Raw genomic sequence first — 16,118 nt, 5'->3', positions numbered from 1 at the left:
ATTTTTGTGTGATTTTGTTGTCAGCACATTCAACTATGTAAAGAAAAAAGTATTTAATAAGATTATTTCTTTCATTCAGATCTAGGATGTGTTGTATAAGTGTTCCCTTTATTTGTTTGAGCAGTATATTTTTTAAAATCTGATTTTTCAGGGGGTGCTGCAGCACCCTCAGCACACCTACTTCCCACGGCCATGTCAGTAGCCTATACTTTCCAGTGAAGTGTGTAATTTCCATCTAAACCCTATTCTGTTTTTCAGGAGGAAGAGGAGGACCAGTAAGATGTGGAATTTTGATTTTCCTACATGACATTATCTGGACAAATAAGTTTGTTCAAATGCAATGATAGCATAAAGATCTATATGTTATAACATTCTACATCTGATTCAGTTTATTTTGTTTATTAGGATCCCCATTAGCTACTGCACATGCAGCAGCTACTATTCCTGGGGTCCACATAAAATTTGCAAATACATGACAAAGTACAGAACAGTAATAGACAAGAACAACATAAGATATTACATTAAATTCAAAATATTTTTGTTTTATAAAATACAAGTTATATATAGGAAAGACACCAAGACACAACAAAAATACTATTTACACACTATTCATATATATGGCCGCTGCCACTCTAACCTGGTGGTCCCAGCGCGCACGACCCACGTGGAGTTCCAGGTCTCCGGCAGCCTCTGGAACTGCCGGTCTGCAGCCAACAAGGCTGAGTTCATCTCAGCTTATGCTACCCTCCAGTCCCTAGACTTCCTGGCGCTGACGGAAACATGGATTACCACAGATAACACTGCTACTCCTACTGCTCTCTCTTCGTCTGCCCACGTGTTCTCGCATACCCCTAGAGCATCGAGCCAGCGGGGTGGTGGCACTGGAATCATCATCTCTCCCAAGTGGACATTCTCTCTTTCTCCCCTGACCCATCTGTCTATCTCCTCATTTGAATTCCATGCTGTCACAGTTACCAGCCCTTTCAAGCTTAACATCCTTATCATTTATCGCCCTCCAGGTTCCCTTGGAGAGTTCATCAATGAGCTTGACGCCTTGATAAGTTCCTTTCCTGAAGATGGCTCACCTCTCACAGTTCTGGGTGACTTTAACCTCCCCACGTCTACCTTTGACTCATTCCTCTCTGCCTCCGTCTTTCCACTCCTCTCCTCTTTTGACCTCACCCTCTCACCTTCCCCCCCTACTCACAAGGCAGGCAATACGCTTGAACTCATCTTTACTAGATGCTGTTCTTCCACTAATCTCATTGCAACTCCCCTCCAAATCTCCGACCACTACCTTGTATCCTTTTCCCTCTTGCTCTCATCCAACACTTCTCACTCTGCCCCTACTCGGATGGTATTGCGCCGTCCCAACCTTCGCTCTCTCTCTCCAGCTACTCTCTCCTCTTCCATCCTATCATCTCTTCCCTCTGCTCAAACCTTCTCCAACCTATCTCCTGATTCTGCCTCCTCAACCCTCCTCTCCTCCCTTTCTGCATCCTTTGATTTTCTCTGTCCCCTATCCTCCAGGCCGGCTCGGTCCTCCCCTCCTGCTCCGTGGCTCGACGACTCACTACGAGCTCACAGAACAGGGCTCCGGGCAGCTGAGCGGAAATGGAGGAAAACTCGCCTCCCCTGCGGACCTGGCATCCTTTCACTCCCTCCTCTCTACATTCTCCTCTTCTGTCTCTGCTGCTAAAGCCACTTTCTACCACACTAAATTCCAAGCATCTGCCGCTAACACTAGGAAGCTCTTTGCTACCTTCTCCTCCCTCCTGAATCCTCCTCCCCTCCCCCCCTCCTCCCTCTCTGCGGATGACTTCGTCAACCATTTTGAAAAGAAGGTTGACGATATCCCGATCCTCGTTTGCTAAGTCAAACGACACCGCTGGTCCTGCTCACACTGCCCTACCCTGTGCTTTGACCTCTTTCTCCCCTCTCTCTCCAGATGAAATCTCGCGTCTTGTGACGGCCGGCCGCCCAACAACCTGCCCACTTGACCCTATCCCCTCCTCTCTTCTCCAGACCATTTCCTTCCTCACCTCGCTCATCAACTCATCCTTGACCGCTGGCTACGTCCCTTCTGTCTTCAAGAGAGCGAGAGTTGCACCCCCTTCTGAAAAAACCTACACTCGATCCCTCTGATGTCAACAACTACAGACCAGTATCCCTTCTTTCTTTTCTCTCCAAAACTCTTGAACGTGCCGTCCTTGGCCAGCTCTCCTGCTATCTCTCTCAGAATGACCTTCTTGATCCTAATCAGTCAGGTTTCAAGACTGGGCATTCAACTGAGACTGCTCTTCTCTGTGTCACGGAGGCTCTCCGCACTGCTAAAGCTAACTCTCTCTCCTCTGCTCTCATCCTTCTAGACCTATCTGCTGCCTTTGATACTGTGAACCATCAGATCCTCCTCTCCACCCTCTCCGAGTTGGTCATCTCCGCGCGGCCCACGCTTGGATTGCGTCCTACCTGACAGGTCGCTCCTACCAGGTGGCGTGGCGAGAATCTGTCTCCGCACCATGCGCTCTCACCACTGGTGTCCCCCAGGGCTCTGTTCTAGGCCCTCTCCTATTCTCGCTATACACCAAGTCACTTGGCTCTGTCATATCCTCACATGGTCTCTCCTATCATTGCTATGCAGACGACACACAATTAATCTTCTCCTTTCCCCCTTCTGATAACCAGGCGGCGAATCGCATCTCTGCATGTCTGTCAGACATATCAGTGTGGATGACGGATCACCACCTCAAGCTGAACCTCGGCAAGACGGAGCTGCTCTTCCTCCCGGGGAAGGACTGCCCGTTCCATGATCTCGCCATCACGGTTGACAACTCCCTTGTGTCCTCCTCCCAGAGTGCTAAGAACCTTGGCGTGATCCTGGACAACACCCTGTCGTTCTCCACTAACATCAAGGCGGTGACCCGATCCTGTAGGTTCATGCTCTACAATATTCGCAGAGTACGACCCTGCCTCACACAGGAAGCGGCGCAGGTCCTAATCCAGGCACTTGTCATCTCCCGTCTAGTTTACTGCAACTCGCTGTTGGCTGGGCTCCCTGCCTGTGCCATTAAACCCCTACAACTCATCCAGAACGCCGCAGCCCGTCTGGTGTTCAACCTTCCCAAGTTCTCTCACGTCACCCCGCTCCTCCGCTCTCTCCACTGGCTTCCAGTTGAAGCTCGCATCCGCTACAAGACCATGGTGATTGCCTACGGAGCTGTGAAGGGAACGGCACCTCCATACCTTCAGGCTCTGATCAGGCCCTACACCCAAACAAGGGCACTGCGTTCATCCACCTCTGGCCTGCTGGCCCCCCTACCTCTGAGGAAGCACAGTTCCCGCTTAGCCCAGTCAAAACTGTTCGCTGCTCTGGCACCCCAATGGTGGAACAAGCTCCCTCACGACGCCAGGACAGCGGAGTCAATCACCACCTTCCGGAGACACCTGAAACCCCACCTCTTTAAAGAATACCTAGGATAGGATAAAGTAATCCTTCTAACCCCCCCCTTAAAAGATTTAGATGCACTATTGTAAAGTGGTTGTTCCACTGGATATCATAAGGTGAATGCACCAATTTGTAAGTCGCTCTGGATAAGAGCGTCTGCTAAATGACTTAAATGTAATGTAATGTAATGTAATGTAATGTAATGTAATGTAATACACGGCATGGTTTCCCGAGTAGCAGTGATGACCATACCATAACATCGCGTGTTACAATTAGTATGGTTACATAAGACAATGTTACTTAAAGCTGCAATATGTAACTTTACAGGTGACCAGACCAAATGCACATAGAAATGTGAGTTAGAGATCTGTCATTCCCATTGAAATCAACTGTAAATCTGCCTTTAGACTTGGTCTATCGACATGTCTGCAGAAATTGTCCCATTGACCTTGTGAACATTCTATTGTCCTAATGTCCTCTGACAAGATATCTTTGTAATTAAAAAGTATAAACCCCAAAACGACAGGCTGCATGCATAGCCGTGGGAAGTAGGGGTGCTGAGCATGTTGCAGCACCCCCCTGAAAAATCGGAATAAAAAAAGTGTATTTTTCTCACAAAAGTAGTGTATTAGCGGACCAATATAGCCGACTGTGGAGTGGGGAAAATCTTTTTCTGCCTTCTAATTGTCTACAGACATGTCGATAGACAAAGTATAAACCAGCCTTAAGTAGCAGTATGTCTTTTCTATGTGCACTATTTATGGTTCCCACTAAGTTTCGTTTATACGTCTTTTGTTTTTGCACACCAGCTTCAAACACCTGCTAATACAATATTTTTGCTTATGGAAAATATATTTAGCAGCTTTTTTTATGGTACAATGATTGTCTACACTAGTGTGTTTTGTCACAAACTTAAATTAACTATTAGAATTTTAGCAACCAAAAATGAAAGGAGAGTGGTTGGTCGGGGTGGATTGGTGGGCGTATAATGCAAACGTCTAGCAACCCAAAGCATTTTAGGTAACTTTAGCATTTTAGCTAATTAGCAACTTTTCAACTAATTACTACTTTTTAGCTACTTTGAAAATAGCTAACGTTAGCCAGCCACAACAAATTAGAATTTGTAACATATCATACGTTTCGCAAATTCGTTACATTTTGTAAATGCGTAACATAAGAATTGGAATCTGTAACCTAGCATATGAAATGGATGATGGACAGCCACAAATGAATACATACCATACGAAATGTAATATCTCATACTAAATGGAGTGTCTTGGGTTTATGTATAGAATAATACAAAATGCTCTGAGACCAGGTTGAAGCACTTGCATAAAATATGTGGATGGGAAGGTGGTTAGTGATGACTCCATCTCAGTCTATAGAGGGATTTCATACATTGTAAAAATGTATGATGATTGAAGGTGGAATCAATCATTGCTCTTCAACATTGTTGAGAGACGTTAAATGTCTGCTACCAGCACGTCAGAGATACCACATTTAACTGTCTTAATTCTGGGCTTAGTGACTAGGGTCTACTACTAGTGCTGTACAAATGTAAGTCATTGTTGTATTTGTTAAACTTTGATTCACTCTTGGATACAGAGACGTGCACTTTGGGTAAGAGAGGATAAAGGAAATGTACATTGTGAAAGCACAATGTGGCTTGTGGTTTACACAGATAGGCTACTAGTATGGGTGTGAAGACCTATGATAAGCAGAAATGTGTTAACTGGCTTCATACTTGACTCATCTGGTTTGATATAAATACATATTTAGTAATTTCCCTGTCCTGAAGCAGGATGTGTTCTTTAGAGGTATGAAATTTGAAATGTCAAACACTTCATAGTCATAAGAAGAGGTGTTCTACAGCTTACAAAATGTAGCAGTGAGTTTCCTCCAATATCAAGGGGAGTTGTGATACAGTCCTTATCAGACATTTCCACAGCATCAGTGACCTGCTTGAATGTGCTGTCTGTTCTGAGAGAATACAATTGGAGCTTTTCTTATCAGAACAGCTGATTCATTGCTCTGTAACTGGTGGGACACACAATGTGCTCTTGAATCAGAGGCTACACTGTGGCACCATATCAGTTAGGAAAAAAATATACTGTAGTAGAATAAAGGGGTAGGGGTCATCAGCAAATCTGTTGGAGCTAATACGGCTTGCATTCGCTTGATAAGTATAATAACATTACCTTTAACTTGAAACTGCTGTTCTTTTCCACATTTGTCTTCCTCTTTTTCTATACATTTTTTGTTCAGTCTATCTACTGAAGATGCCCGTGGTGTTGGTGGTCTGTCTTGAGACATTGTTGCCACTCCTTCCTGAAGAAGGAACTAGTACACTCCCACTCTTGGGTTTCAAATGAATAGACTGGTGTAAGGAATATGACGGAAACTGTCTCCCTGCAGCCCATTCCTTTTAAATCCATGAGGATTGACAAAGTTTATACTACTGACAAGGTAGAGAAACTGAATGGGGCTTTGGGGTGTTAATCATCAGTTTGGTCTCTCCTTGCAGTGCTGACCTTCCCGCCTGGAGGGGGAGATCCTGTCCTTCAGTGTGTGGTCTGGGGGTGCTGGTTGTCTGGCTGGCTGGCAGGATCTTGGCCAACACTGTCCCTGACCAGGTCAGCCCCATCCACTCTGGAGCACTTTGAGAACACGGAGCTCAAAACAACAACAGCAGACAGTGAGACCCCACATTTTTTTACCGATTTCACTTTCATTAGGTGATTTAGCTTCCAATGGAAATGTACTTCTAGAACCATTACCCAGCACTGAAGAGGTCTATGTTTTAGTGCCAGTGTCAATTAAGTAATGTAACGTCTATACACCTGAAAGCTTCTTACCATTGTATGCAATATTGTTAGTTGTGTCTCTGCAGATAAGACTGTTAAAGCCAGGATTTTGTGGGATAAGACTGGTGCAATACTCATGACTGCGAGACGCCCTGGATGATCCTTGTGGAGAGAGGTACAGTATATTTGTATGAGTGTGAATACATGCTACATAATATTATGTATTTGGGCATACTCCTGAATTGTGCACATATACTCCAGGAGGCCTCTGAGCTGTCCTCTCTGAAGCCCCAGCTGGAAGAGCTCGGGGTCCCTCTGTACTCCGTAGTGAAAGAGGATATCGGCATAGAGATCCAGAACTTCAGACCCTACTTCAATGGCGAGATCTTTGTGGATGAGAAGGTCCGATTATTATATACAGTGCATTCGGAAAGTATTCAGACCCCTAAAATTGATTAAATAGTGTTTTTCCCTCAAATCTACACACAATACCCCATAATGACAAAGCAAAAACAGGTTTTTAGAAATGTTTGCAAGTGTATAAAAAAACTAAATAAATGAAATACAACATTTACATAAGTATTCAGATCCTTTAGTCAGTACTTTGTTGAAGCACCTTTGGCAGTGATTACAGCCTCAAGTGTTCTTGGGTATGATGCTACAAGATTGGCACACCTTTATGTGGGGAGTTTCTCCCATTCTTCTCTGCAGATCCTTCCAAGCTCTTATCAGGTTGGATGGGGAGAGTCACTGCACAGCTATTTTCAGCTCTCTCCAGAGATGTTCGATCGGGTTCATGCCTGGGCTCTTGCCCTCAATCCTGACTAGTCTCCCAGTCCCTGCCACACCATGATGCTGCCATCACCATGCTTCACCATAGGGATGGTGCCTGGTTTATTCCAGACATGACACCTGGCATTTAGGCCAAATAGTTCAATCTTGGTTCCATCAGACCAGAGAATCTTGTTTCTCATGTTCGGAAAGTCTTTTAGGTTGCTTTTGGGAATCTCCAAGTGGGCTGTCATGTGTCTTTTACTGAGGAGTGGCTTCCGTCTGGCCACTCTACCATAAAGGCCTGATTGGAGGAGTGCTGCAGAGATGGTTGTCCTTCTGGAAGGTTCTCCTATCGCCACAGAGGAGCTATGTCAGAGTGACCATCGGATTCTTGGTCACCTCCCTGACCAAGGCCCTTCTCCTCCGATTGCTCAGTTTGACCAGGCGGCCATCTCTAGGAAGAGTCTTGGTGGTTCCAAACTTGTTCCATTTAAGAATGATGGAGGCTACTGTGTTATTGGGGGACCTTCAATGCTGCATATTTTGGTACTCTTCCCCAGATCTGTGCCTCGACACAATCCTGTCGTGGGGCCGTGAAAGCACTCACAGGCGGCCCATTCCTCGCGCAGCAGTCCCTCCCAGCTGCAGTCAGAGCAGGAGATGTTCACCCCTCTGCGTCCAGACTGCAAATAAATCACGCATGTGGGAAGCCGCCGCTGGCTGATACCGCCCTGGCTTACATAAAAACATTTTTTTTTACCTGAATTAGGGCCAGACTAGTTACCATAATTTTCTCACATTGCCATTGACAGTTTTTTCTATTGTCTCTTTTTGGTCCATTTAGATTGTTAATGTAGATTGTATACAAAAAAATGTACAAAATGTTATGGTTAAAAATGTTTTACTGTGACTTGTTGTAGGCTCCTAAGTGGACCATAAGGTTAAAAACCAAACCAAATTAAGAAAACTAAACTAAAAAAAACAAAAACATTAAAAAAATTAAATTAAATTAAAAACTAAGTAACTCTGCCAGAGTGTCTCTTTTGGGTAACTTTTGCCGGTCCCGAGCCCGGGTAAAGGAGGAGGGTTGGAATTGTGACATAAAAAAACCCAAGAATCAACAGAAGAAAGTTCATTTGTCGTTCTAAACATATTTAGGGTGTTTTTTACTCACTTTTTGTCTCTGCCACGATGTTATTCATCTCTCCTACAGTGTCCATCACAATTACATGCACATGGCCAATTATGCAAATTAGGTGATGACGTCATTTAGCGACTTTTAGGACAGCCAATAGCTACTATCCTTACTGACGAGTTGGCAACACTGAACATAACATGGACAAAGGTAATGTTAAAACTTCCTCTGGCGGTTAAAATAATGGCTTGAGTCTTTCTCAGAATATCTGTATGCTGTCGAGTTTTCTTTGAGAATGAATTTATCACCTTTCAGGAATTTATCACCTTTCAGTAACTCAGTAGTCATTGTTGTCTTCATACTCGTTGGTGCAATGGTGCTGGTGAATATCCCCACCTTGTTATCCCCACCTTGTCAACTCTTTAATTTAGTCTATAAATGTATTTATCAGCCATATGTTCCCATTCATTTGGCGGAGCACGGTAGGCTATAGCACACCTGTTGCTAATAGTGTTGACAAACTGCACAGGCAACCTACGCGTTACTTCTAAAAAATGTAAAGTAGACAGTAGGAAAGTGTGCTTTATAGGCCGGCCTACTTTACTGTACACTACAGTAGTTTGGATGCTTTTGTAACAGTGTAGGTTCCGTCCCTCTCTTCGCCCCAACCCGGGCTCGAACCAGGGACCCTTGCACACATCAACAACTGACACCCCACGAAGCATCGTTACCCATCGCACCACAAAAGCGGCAGCCCTTGCAACGCAAGGGGAAACCCTACTTCAAGTCTCAGAGCGAGTGACGTTACTGATTGAAACGCTATTAGCGCGCACCACCGCTAACTAACTAGCCATTTCACATCGGTTACACTTTACTAACAGGCAAAGTTGGTTTAACGTCGCTGTCCAATGACCTGACAAGCCGTAGGCGCGTGGGGGAAATCCTCCTCCATGATGACACCGGTCGGGCACACGCTTATTACATATAGGGTTCAATTTATGCCGAGTTCATGGGCTAATCAGAACTAGGAAAGTCAGAAATGTCCGACTTGATAACTGGTTGAACGCGCACTTGTTTAACTGCAACCAGTTAGCAAGTCTGACATTTCCCAGTTTTCTAGTTCCAAGTAGTACGTGAACATGCCATTAGTCAGACACACTGTATATAATGACGAGTTGGTCTTGTCTCCGCCCAAACAATGGGAGTCATTGTCCCAAAGGTGGTTGGTCTGATTATCGCTGTATTCGCGCGTGGAAGCGATTTTGACGGGAGACGACCCTCTCGCTTTGCCGCTATCTCTCTGGGTTAGTCCAAGGTATACATGGCATCGAAGCATGTGACATCCTGACTCTAATATGGTCAGGCAGGTTGAGGAAAGTAAGGTCAAGAAACCATTATCAAAGAAACCATTATCAACAAGAACTCAGCTGTTCATCATTGCCCAACATTCAGTCTATATGATTGCAGAAATTGTAGCATGTTTGGAAATATTTGAGCGACATTTATCCCTATGAGTTCGCATATAACTAACCTTTGATTATTCAATTGGATGAGATATCTGACCTGCATGATATCTGACCTACTGCATGCACTTGACATTATGATGACGATTATGATTTTTCAACGCCTATACCGATGATTGGAGGACCAAAAAAAGCTGATACCGATTAATCGGCCGATTTTTATATATAAACCCAGCAAAAAAGAAACGTCCTCTCACTGTCAACTGTGTTTATTTTCAGCAAACTTAACATGTGTAAATATTTGTATGAACATAAGATTCAACAACTGAGACATAAACTGAACAAGTTCCACAGACATGTAACTAACGGAAATGGAATAATGTGTCCCTGAACAAAGGGGGGTAAAAATGGCATTGTCATGCTGGAGGGTCATGTCAGGATGAGCCTGCAGGAAGGGTACCACATGAGGGAGGAGGATGTCTTCCCTGTAACGCACAGCGTTGAGATTGCCTGCAATGACAACAAGCTCAGTCCGATGATGCTGTGACACACCGCCACAGACCATGATGGACCCTCCACCTCCAAATCGATCCCACACCAGAGTACAGGCCTCGGTGTAACGTTCATTCCTTCCTTCCTCACCTCTGGTGAGACAAAACCGCGACTTGTCAGTGAAGAGCACTTTTTGCCAGTCCTGGCTGATCCAGCGACAGTGGGTTTGTGCCCATAGGTGACGTTGTTGCCAGTCATGTCTAGTGAGGACCTGCCTTACAACAGGCCTACAAGCCCTCAGTCCAGCCTCTCTCAGCCTTTTGCGGACAGTCTGAGCACTGATGGAGGGATTGTGCATTCCTGGTGTAACTCGGGCAGTTGTTGTTGCCATCCTGTACCTGTCCCGCTGGTGTGATGTTCGGATGTACCGATCCTGTGCAGGTGTTGTTACACGTGGTCTGCCACTGCAAGGAAGATCAGCTGTCAGTCAGTGTTAGTGATGTCTCTACGTTCTTTTTTTGCTGAGTTTATAATTTCATAGAACAAAACTTAGAAGATCTCCTAAGCCAGTGTTAACCTCAGACCTTATTTTCGGAGTTTATCTAAAAACCCTACAAAAAAAACAACATTAATTTCTCCATAGGCCTTGAGCAGCGAGACATGGCTAACTCATTTCTGTTTTTTAGGACTATAAACTGGCAAGCTCTAAATGTGGTACCGGTATCATACTTGGCCAGAAGGGGTCAGAAAAGTAGCTCTTACAACAGAGCCAATACAAATGCGAGTCTCACTCAAACAATTCAATAGATTTTTGATTGTTTGTGTAATAATGCCTGTGTTTTACTGGTCCAGGGATCAGTATCTTTGGGGGACTGGAGTCCAACGTGCAGCCGGTGGGGAAGATAGAGACGATCTTCCCAGGAGGAACCACCTCCACGTGTGAAGTCCTGAAGGTATACCTATTATAACCTGTGTTATGACCTGTTACAACCTCTAAGACAGGGTTCTTCAAGCTCTGTCAAGTTGATTTACTATTTTATACATTGTAGAATAATAGTGAAGACATCAAAACTATGAAATAACACATATGGAATCATGTAGTAACCTAAAAGAGGACAGCAACCACCCGAGCCACGGTCTGTTCACCCCGCTAACATCCAGAAGGCGAGGTCAGTACAGGTGCATCAAAGCTGGGACAGAGAGACTGAAAAACAGCTTCTATCTCAAGGCCATCAGACTGTTAAACAGCCATCACTAACACTGAGTGGCTGCTGCCAACATACTGACTCAACTCAAGCCACTTTAATAATGGGAAAATTGATGTAATCAATTTATCACTTGCCACTTTATATTATTTATATTAGATAATGTTTACATAACCTACATTATTCATCTCATATGTATATACTGTACACTATACCATCTACTGCATCTTGCCATCTTGATGTATTAGATGTATCACTAGCCACTTCAAACAATGCCGCTTTATATGTTTTCATACCCTACAATTCTCATCTCATATGTATATACTGTACTCCATACCATCTATTACATCTTGCCTACGCCGTTCGGCCATCACTCACAGGCTATAGTGAAAAGTAAAGGTCTGAAGGAATTATGTGGGTTAATAGGAAACTTCTGTTCCCTCTATGGTGACCCAGGAGGACCTGACCAATCAAATGAGGGGAGGAAGAGACCTGCTGCCATGGGAACCAGCAGCCAGTGACTTGTGTGCTGTCCTAAAGCATCAAGCCACTGAGCCAATAGTAGACCAGTTTACACAATTCTTCCTTTTACAATAGTTATTTATCACAGACTCTTTCGTAAATTATGCAAAATAAATATACACATCTATATATAGACATTTCTTAGAATTATACTTAAATCATTAACACACCAGCTAATTTATGCAAAATGTAATTTGAGTGTCTTCCAGGTCCCATGTGAAGGGATCTAATGGTTGTTTGTCTGAGCCAGTGTGGAGAGGTGGTTGGGAGTGCTGCTAGTGACCAGAAGATGGCAGGCTTAGATCACATCCACCGGTCAGTCATGAACATGTTGATATCAGTTGTAAACATGCCCTAAGTTTCTCAAATTCTTGGCATCAAGAGAAGTGTCTACACAGGCTACACAATCTAGATACAGGAGGAGAGTGACATGTTATCACAATGTACGTGTATAAACAGGGCTTAACATAATAATAAAAGAGCATCTGATAATTCTTTACTTCTGTGGCTTGATGTTCCTTATCTGACCTAATAGAATCAACCATTCAATACATGCTTTATGATAATTACAGCTGTTTGATTAAATTATGTAACAGTTTGTCATAAAATGAAGTTTAGAGCCAACCATCAGTAATCCATTTGAAAAGCAGCTATTCGTTTTATCGTTCGTTTTATTAAAAACATAGTCAGTTGGTACAAGATATTTACAGCATGAAAATATACATTTAATGTAACAAAAATTGTACTGTAGAACCATAAGTAGCATTCACACATACACCAATATGCAGACATGGTACTGTAAGGAACCAACAGGACATGTGACATTGCTTTGGTCTATTCACAGTGGCTATGTTTATTTTGAAATAGATCATATCTCTAAGAAATCTATTATATTTCACCATATACGATGTCAGTATTAAGGATATCTACAATGATGGGTTAACAGCGATAAGGGACATTTAAGTGTCATCCTCTTGTGAATGGGTGTGTTTTTTTTATACAGAAGTTGATGAAAAGATAAGTCCTATCATGGTCAGTCTAATTTAACTTGATAGAAGACGATGGGCTCTATTAAATCTGTGTCACTGAAACGGTCGAGATGAGCGATCGAAATGTAAAGGTCATTTTCGATTGATCCGACATATACAGCGGTTACTGTGAATGCCGTCTCTGCTAACGCGGGAACATTGCCTTTAAATTTCTCTAACGCGGAACTTCCGCAATATGGATTGAATAGAGCCCGAAACATCGCTCACTTAGTGCATGTCTTCTCTCACAGCCTGTACAAAAAGCACCTTCACAAACAGCCAGTGCAGCATACAAATACTGACAGAGAAACACAAAGATCAATAGAGATTCATCCATCCATGCTTTTGTACTTCGGTGAAGGGAGATCAAAGTAGATTCTCTTCACAATAATAGAAAGCATATCCGAGTGTGCTTTAGTGACTTTTACCTTGAATTTCCACGGTGTCTGGTTTTCTAGCTAGAGATACTGTATAGATACAGAAATACAAGACCACTAAGGTCCATATTTAGATACTTAAATGTGTCACATGGAATGAAGAGACTTTTTGTAATGGTAACATTGAAGCGTTTCCCTTTTATTTTGCCATTGACCCTGTAGTATCCTCGTTGAACCTGTAGTATCTGAGAACATGCTGAAGAACACTAGTGTTATCAAGCTCTGCCTACCAAGAACACAAGGCCACCCACAGTGAATAACGAGGAAGTACAAATTCCTAGGAAGAGAGCCGGGCCTCCTTGTGTGTTTACATGATGTTCAGTGAGTAATTCTAGGAATAGCTTTTAAAAAAATGGATGTATTCCCTCCACGCTGTACGAGACTCAACCGACTTCAAAATCACTCTCCTGGTTAGTGAACTCTCATTCAGCCACATCAGATCACCGTGTGTGTGTGTGTGTGTGTGTGTGTGTGTGTGTGTGTGTGTGTGTGTGTGTGTGTGTGTGTGTGTGTGTGTGTGTGTGTGTGTGTGTGTTGTATTCTTTCGTGTATGTGTGTGTGTGTGTGTGTGTGTGTTTGCATTCTTTCGTGTATGTGTGTGTATATCGACATTAGCCAGTGGGAGTCAACCATACTAATGAGACAGTGAGACGGCGTGGAAAAGCAGGAACATACGGAGAGTAGACCAACTATAGACAGACTACTACATACTGCAGAGACCCTGAAGGAACCATAAGGAAGGATCCTGACCTACTAAGTCATTATAGAGGCTATCTGGATTCCTATAGACACTACTAGGAGATCAGATGTATATGGCTGATAGAGAGACGGAGGAGGGGACAGAGAAAAAGTGGTGGTGTCAGATCTCAGTAGCGGTGATATCGTCAAAGTTGATCTCGTTGCCGCTGCCTTCATCCTGCTCCTCCAGCTCGTCCCGGGTCTCCAGTTCTAGACTGAGCTTGCGCAGCATGTGCTCCAGCGCCCGGTTCCTCCGGTACATCCCCACGTAGTTCTGCTGCAGCTGCTTCTGATACTGGATCACCTTGTCCTTTTCCTCCTGCCAGACCCTGTGCTCCTCCTCAAAGCTACACGCCTGCTCCTCTCCCCGCTGGCGTTCTGTGACTAACTCCGCCCTCAGACCGCCCATCTGCAGCCGGAGGCTCTGGAGGGCCTCGCTCTCATAGGCCCTGGCCTCGTTGCTCGCATAGGTCAACAAGCGTGGCTCCTCCCCCTCTGGGAAGGCCTGGCACTGCCTGCCTCCATCACCATTGTGGGCGGGGCTCTGGAGGCTTGTCTGATTGGTGGCGGCATCACGGAGGCGGGCCGCCTCCTCCTCCAGTCGGCCCACCTTCTGGCGGAGGAGCTGGGCCTCACTCTTGCGGCGCTGCAGCTCGTTCTGGCACACCTCCAGTTCCATGATGCGCATGTGGCCGGCAGTGGTGGCCTCTTGCAGCAGGCCCTGGCTGGTGGTGAGCTCGCCACGGGAGTCCCGAAGCTGTCCACGCAGAGAGACGATCTCCTCCATGCGCTGAGCCAGCTCCCCCTGGACATCTTTCATCTGCTGCTTCAGCAGGGAGATCTCCCCAGACTTCTGACACACCTGGATGAAACACAACTAGTGTCATATATAGAGGAATCACACCACAAATGTGTGGGAATATGACAACATACAATATGACAAGTATTCAGACCCCTTGACTTTTGTTACGTTACAGCCTTATTCTAAAATGTATTAAATAAAACAAATTCCTCATCAATATACACACAATACCCCATAATGACAAAGTGAAAACAGGTTTTTAGAATTATTGACTTAAGTATTAGGACCTCCTGCCTGTTTGGCCCTGTCCGGGGGTATCATCGGATGGGGCCACAGTGTCTTCTGATCCCTCCTGTCTCAGCCTCCAGTATTTATGCTGCAGTAGTTTATGTGTCGGGGGGCTAGGGTCAGTCTGTTACATCTGGAGTATTTCTCTTGTCTTATCCGGTGTCCTGTGTGAATTTAAATATGCTCTCTCTAATTCTCTCTTTCTCTCTTTCTGTCTTTCTCTCGGAGGACCTGAGCCCTAGGACCATGCCTCAGGACTACCTGGTATGATGACTCCTTGCTGTCCCCAGTCCACCTGGCCGTGCTGCTCCAGTTTCAACTGTTCTGCCTGCGGCTATGGAACCCTGACCTGTTCACCAGACGTGCTTGTTGCACCCTCGAAACTACTATGATTATTATCATTTGACCATGCTGGTCATTTATGAACATTTTAACATTTTAACATCTTGACCATGTTCTGTTATAATATCCACCCTGCACAGCCAGAAGAGGACTGGCCACCCCTCATAGCCTGGTTCCTCTCTAGGTTTCTTCCTAGGTTTTTGGCCTTTCTAGGGAGTTTTTCCTAGGGAGTTTTTCCTAGCCACCGTGCTTCTTTCACATGCTTTGCTTGCTGTTTGGGGTTTTAGGCTGGGTTTCTGTACAGCACTTTGAGATATCAGCTGATGTACGAAGGGCTATATAAAAATAAATTTGATTGATTTGATTGATTGATTGACCCTTTGCTATGAGACTTGTAATTGAGCTCAGGTGCATCCTGTTTCCATTGATCATCCTTGATGTTTCTACAACTTGATTGGAGTCCACCTGTGGTAAATTCAATTGATTGGACATAATTTGGAAAGGCACATACCTGTCTATATAAAATCCCACAGTTGAAAGTGCATGTCAGAGCAAAAACCAAGCCATGAGGTCGAAGGAATTGTCCGTAGAGCTCCGAGACAGGATAGTGTCAAGGCACAGATCTGGGGAAGGGTACCAAAAC

The 16,118-nt window shown here is 44.4% G+C and overlaps 1 protein-coding gene and 1 long non-coding RNA gene across 3 annotated transcripts in view; one reads left to right on the top strand and one right to left on the bottom strand.

Moving 5' to 3' along the window:
* The first annotated feature begins 5,549 nt into the window (after positions 1 to 5,549).
* On the top strand, positions 5,550 to 6,733 carry LOC123728954 (uncharacterized). Its single transcript, XR_006760640.1, has 3 exons — positions 5,550 to 6,140; positions 6,322 to 6,424; positions 6,511 to 6,733. It is a non-coding gene; the product is annotated as an uncharacterized lncRNA (long non-coding RNA).
* A 5,760-nt stretch (positions 6,734 to 12,493) lies between these two features.
* LOC106578304 (leucine zipper putative tumor suppressor 2 homolog) overlaps positions 12,494 to 16,118 on the bottom strand; it is a 48,622-nt gene continuing 44,997 nt past the window's right edge. For both annotated transcript variants that reach the window (XM_014156986.2, XM_014156987.2), the window contains one exon: positions 12,494 to 14,905. In XM_014156986.2, coding sequence (XP_014012461.2) covers positions 14,165 to 14,905 — 741 coding nt within the window. In that variant the 3' untranslated portion in view covers positions 12,494 to 14,164. The remainder of the gene's footprint in view (positions 14,906 to 16,118) is intronic.

Source organism: Salmo salar, chromosome ssa19, assembly GCF_905237065.1.
Source record: "Salmo salar chromosome ssa19, Ssal_v3.1, whole genome shotgun sequence".
Lineage (NCBI taxonomy): Eukaryota > Metazoa > Chordata > Actinopteri > Salmoniformes > Salmonidae > Salmo > Salmo salar.
The sequence above is the reverse complement of the archived record's forward strand: the minus strand, read 5'-3'. Positions and strand labels throughout refer to the sequence as shown.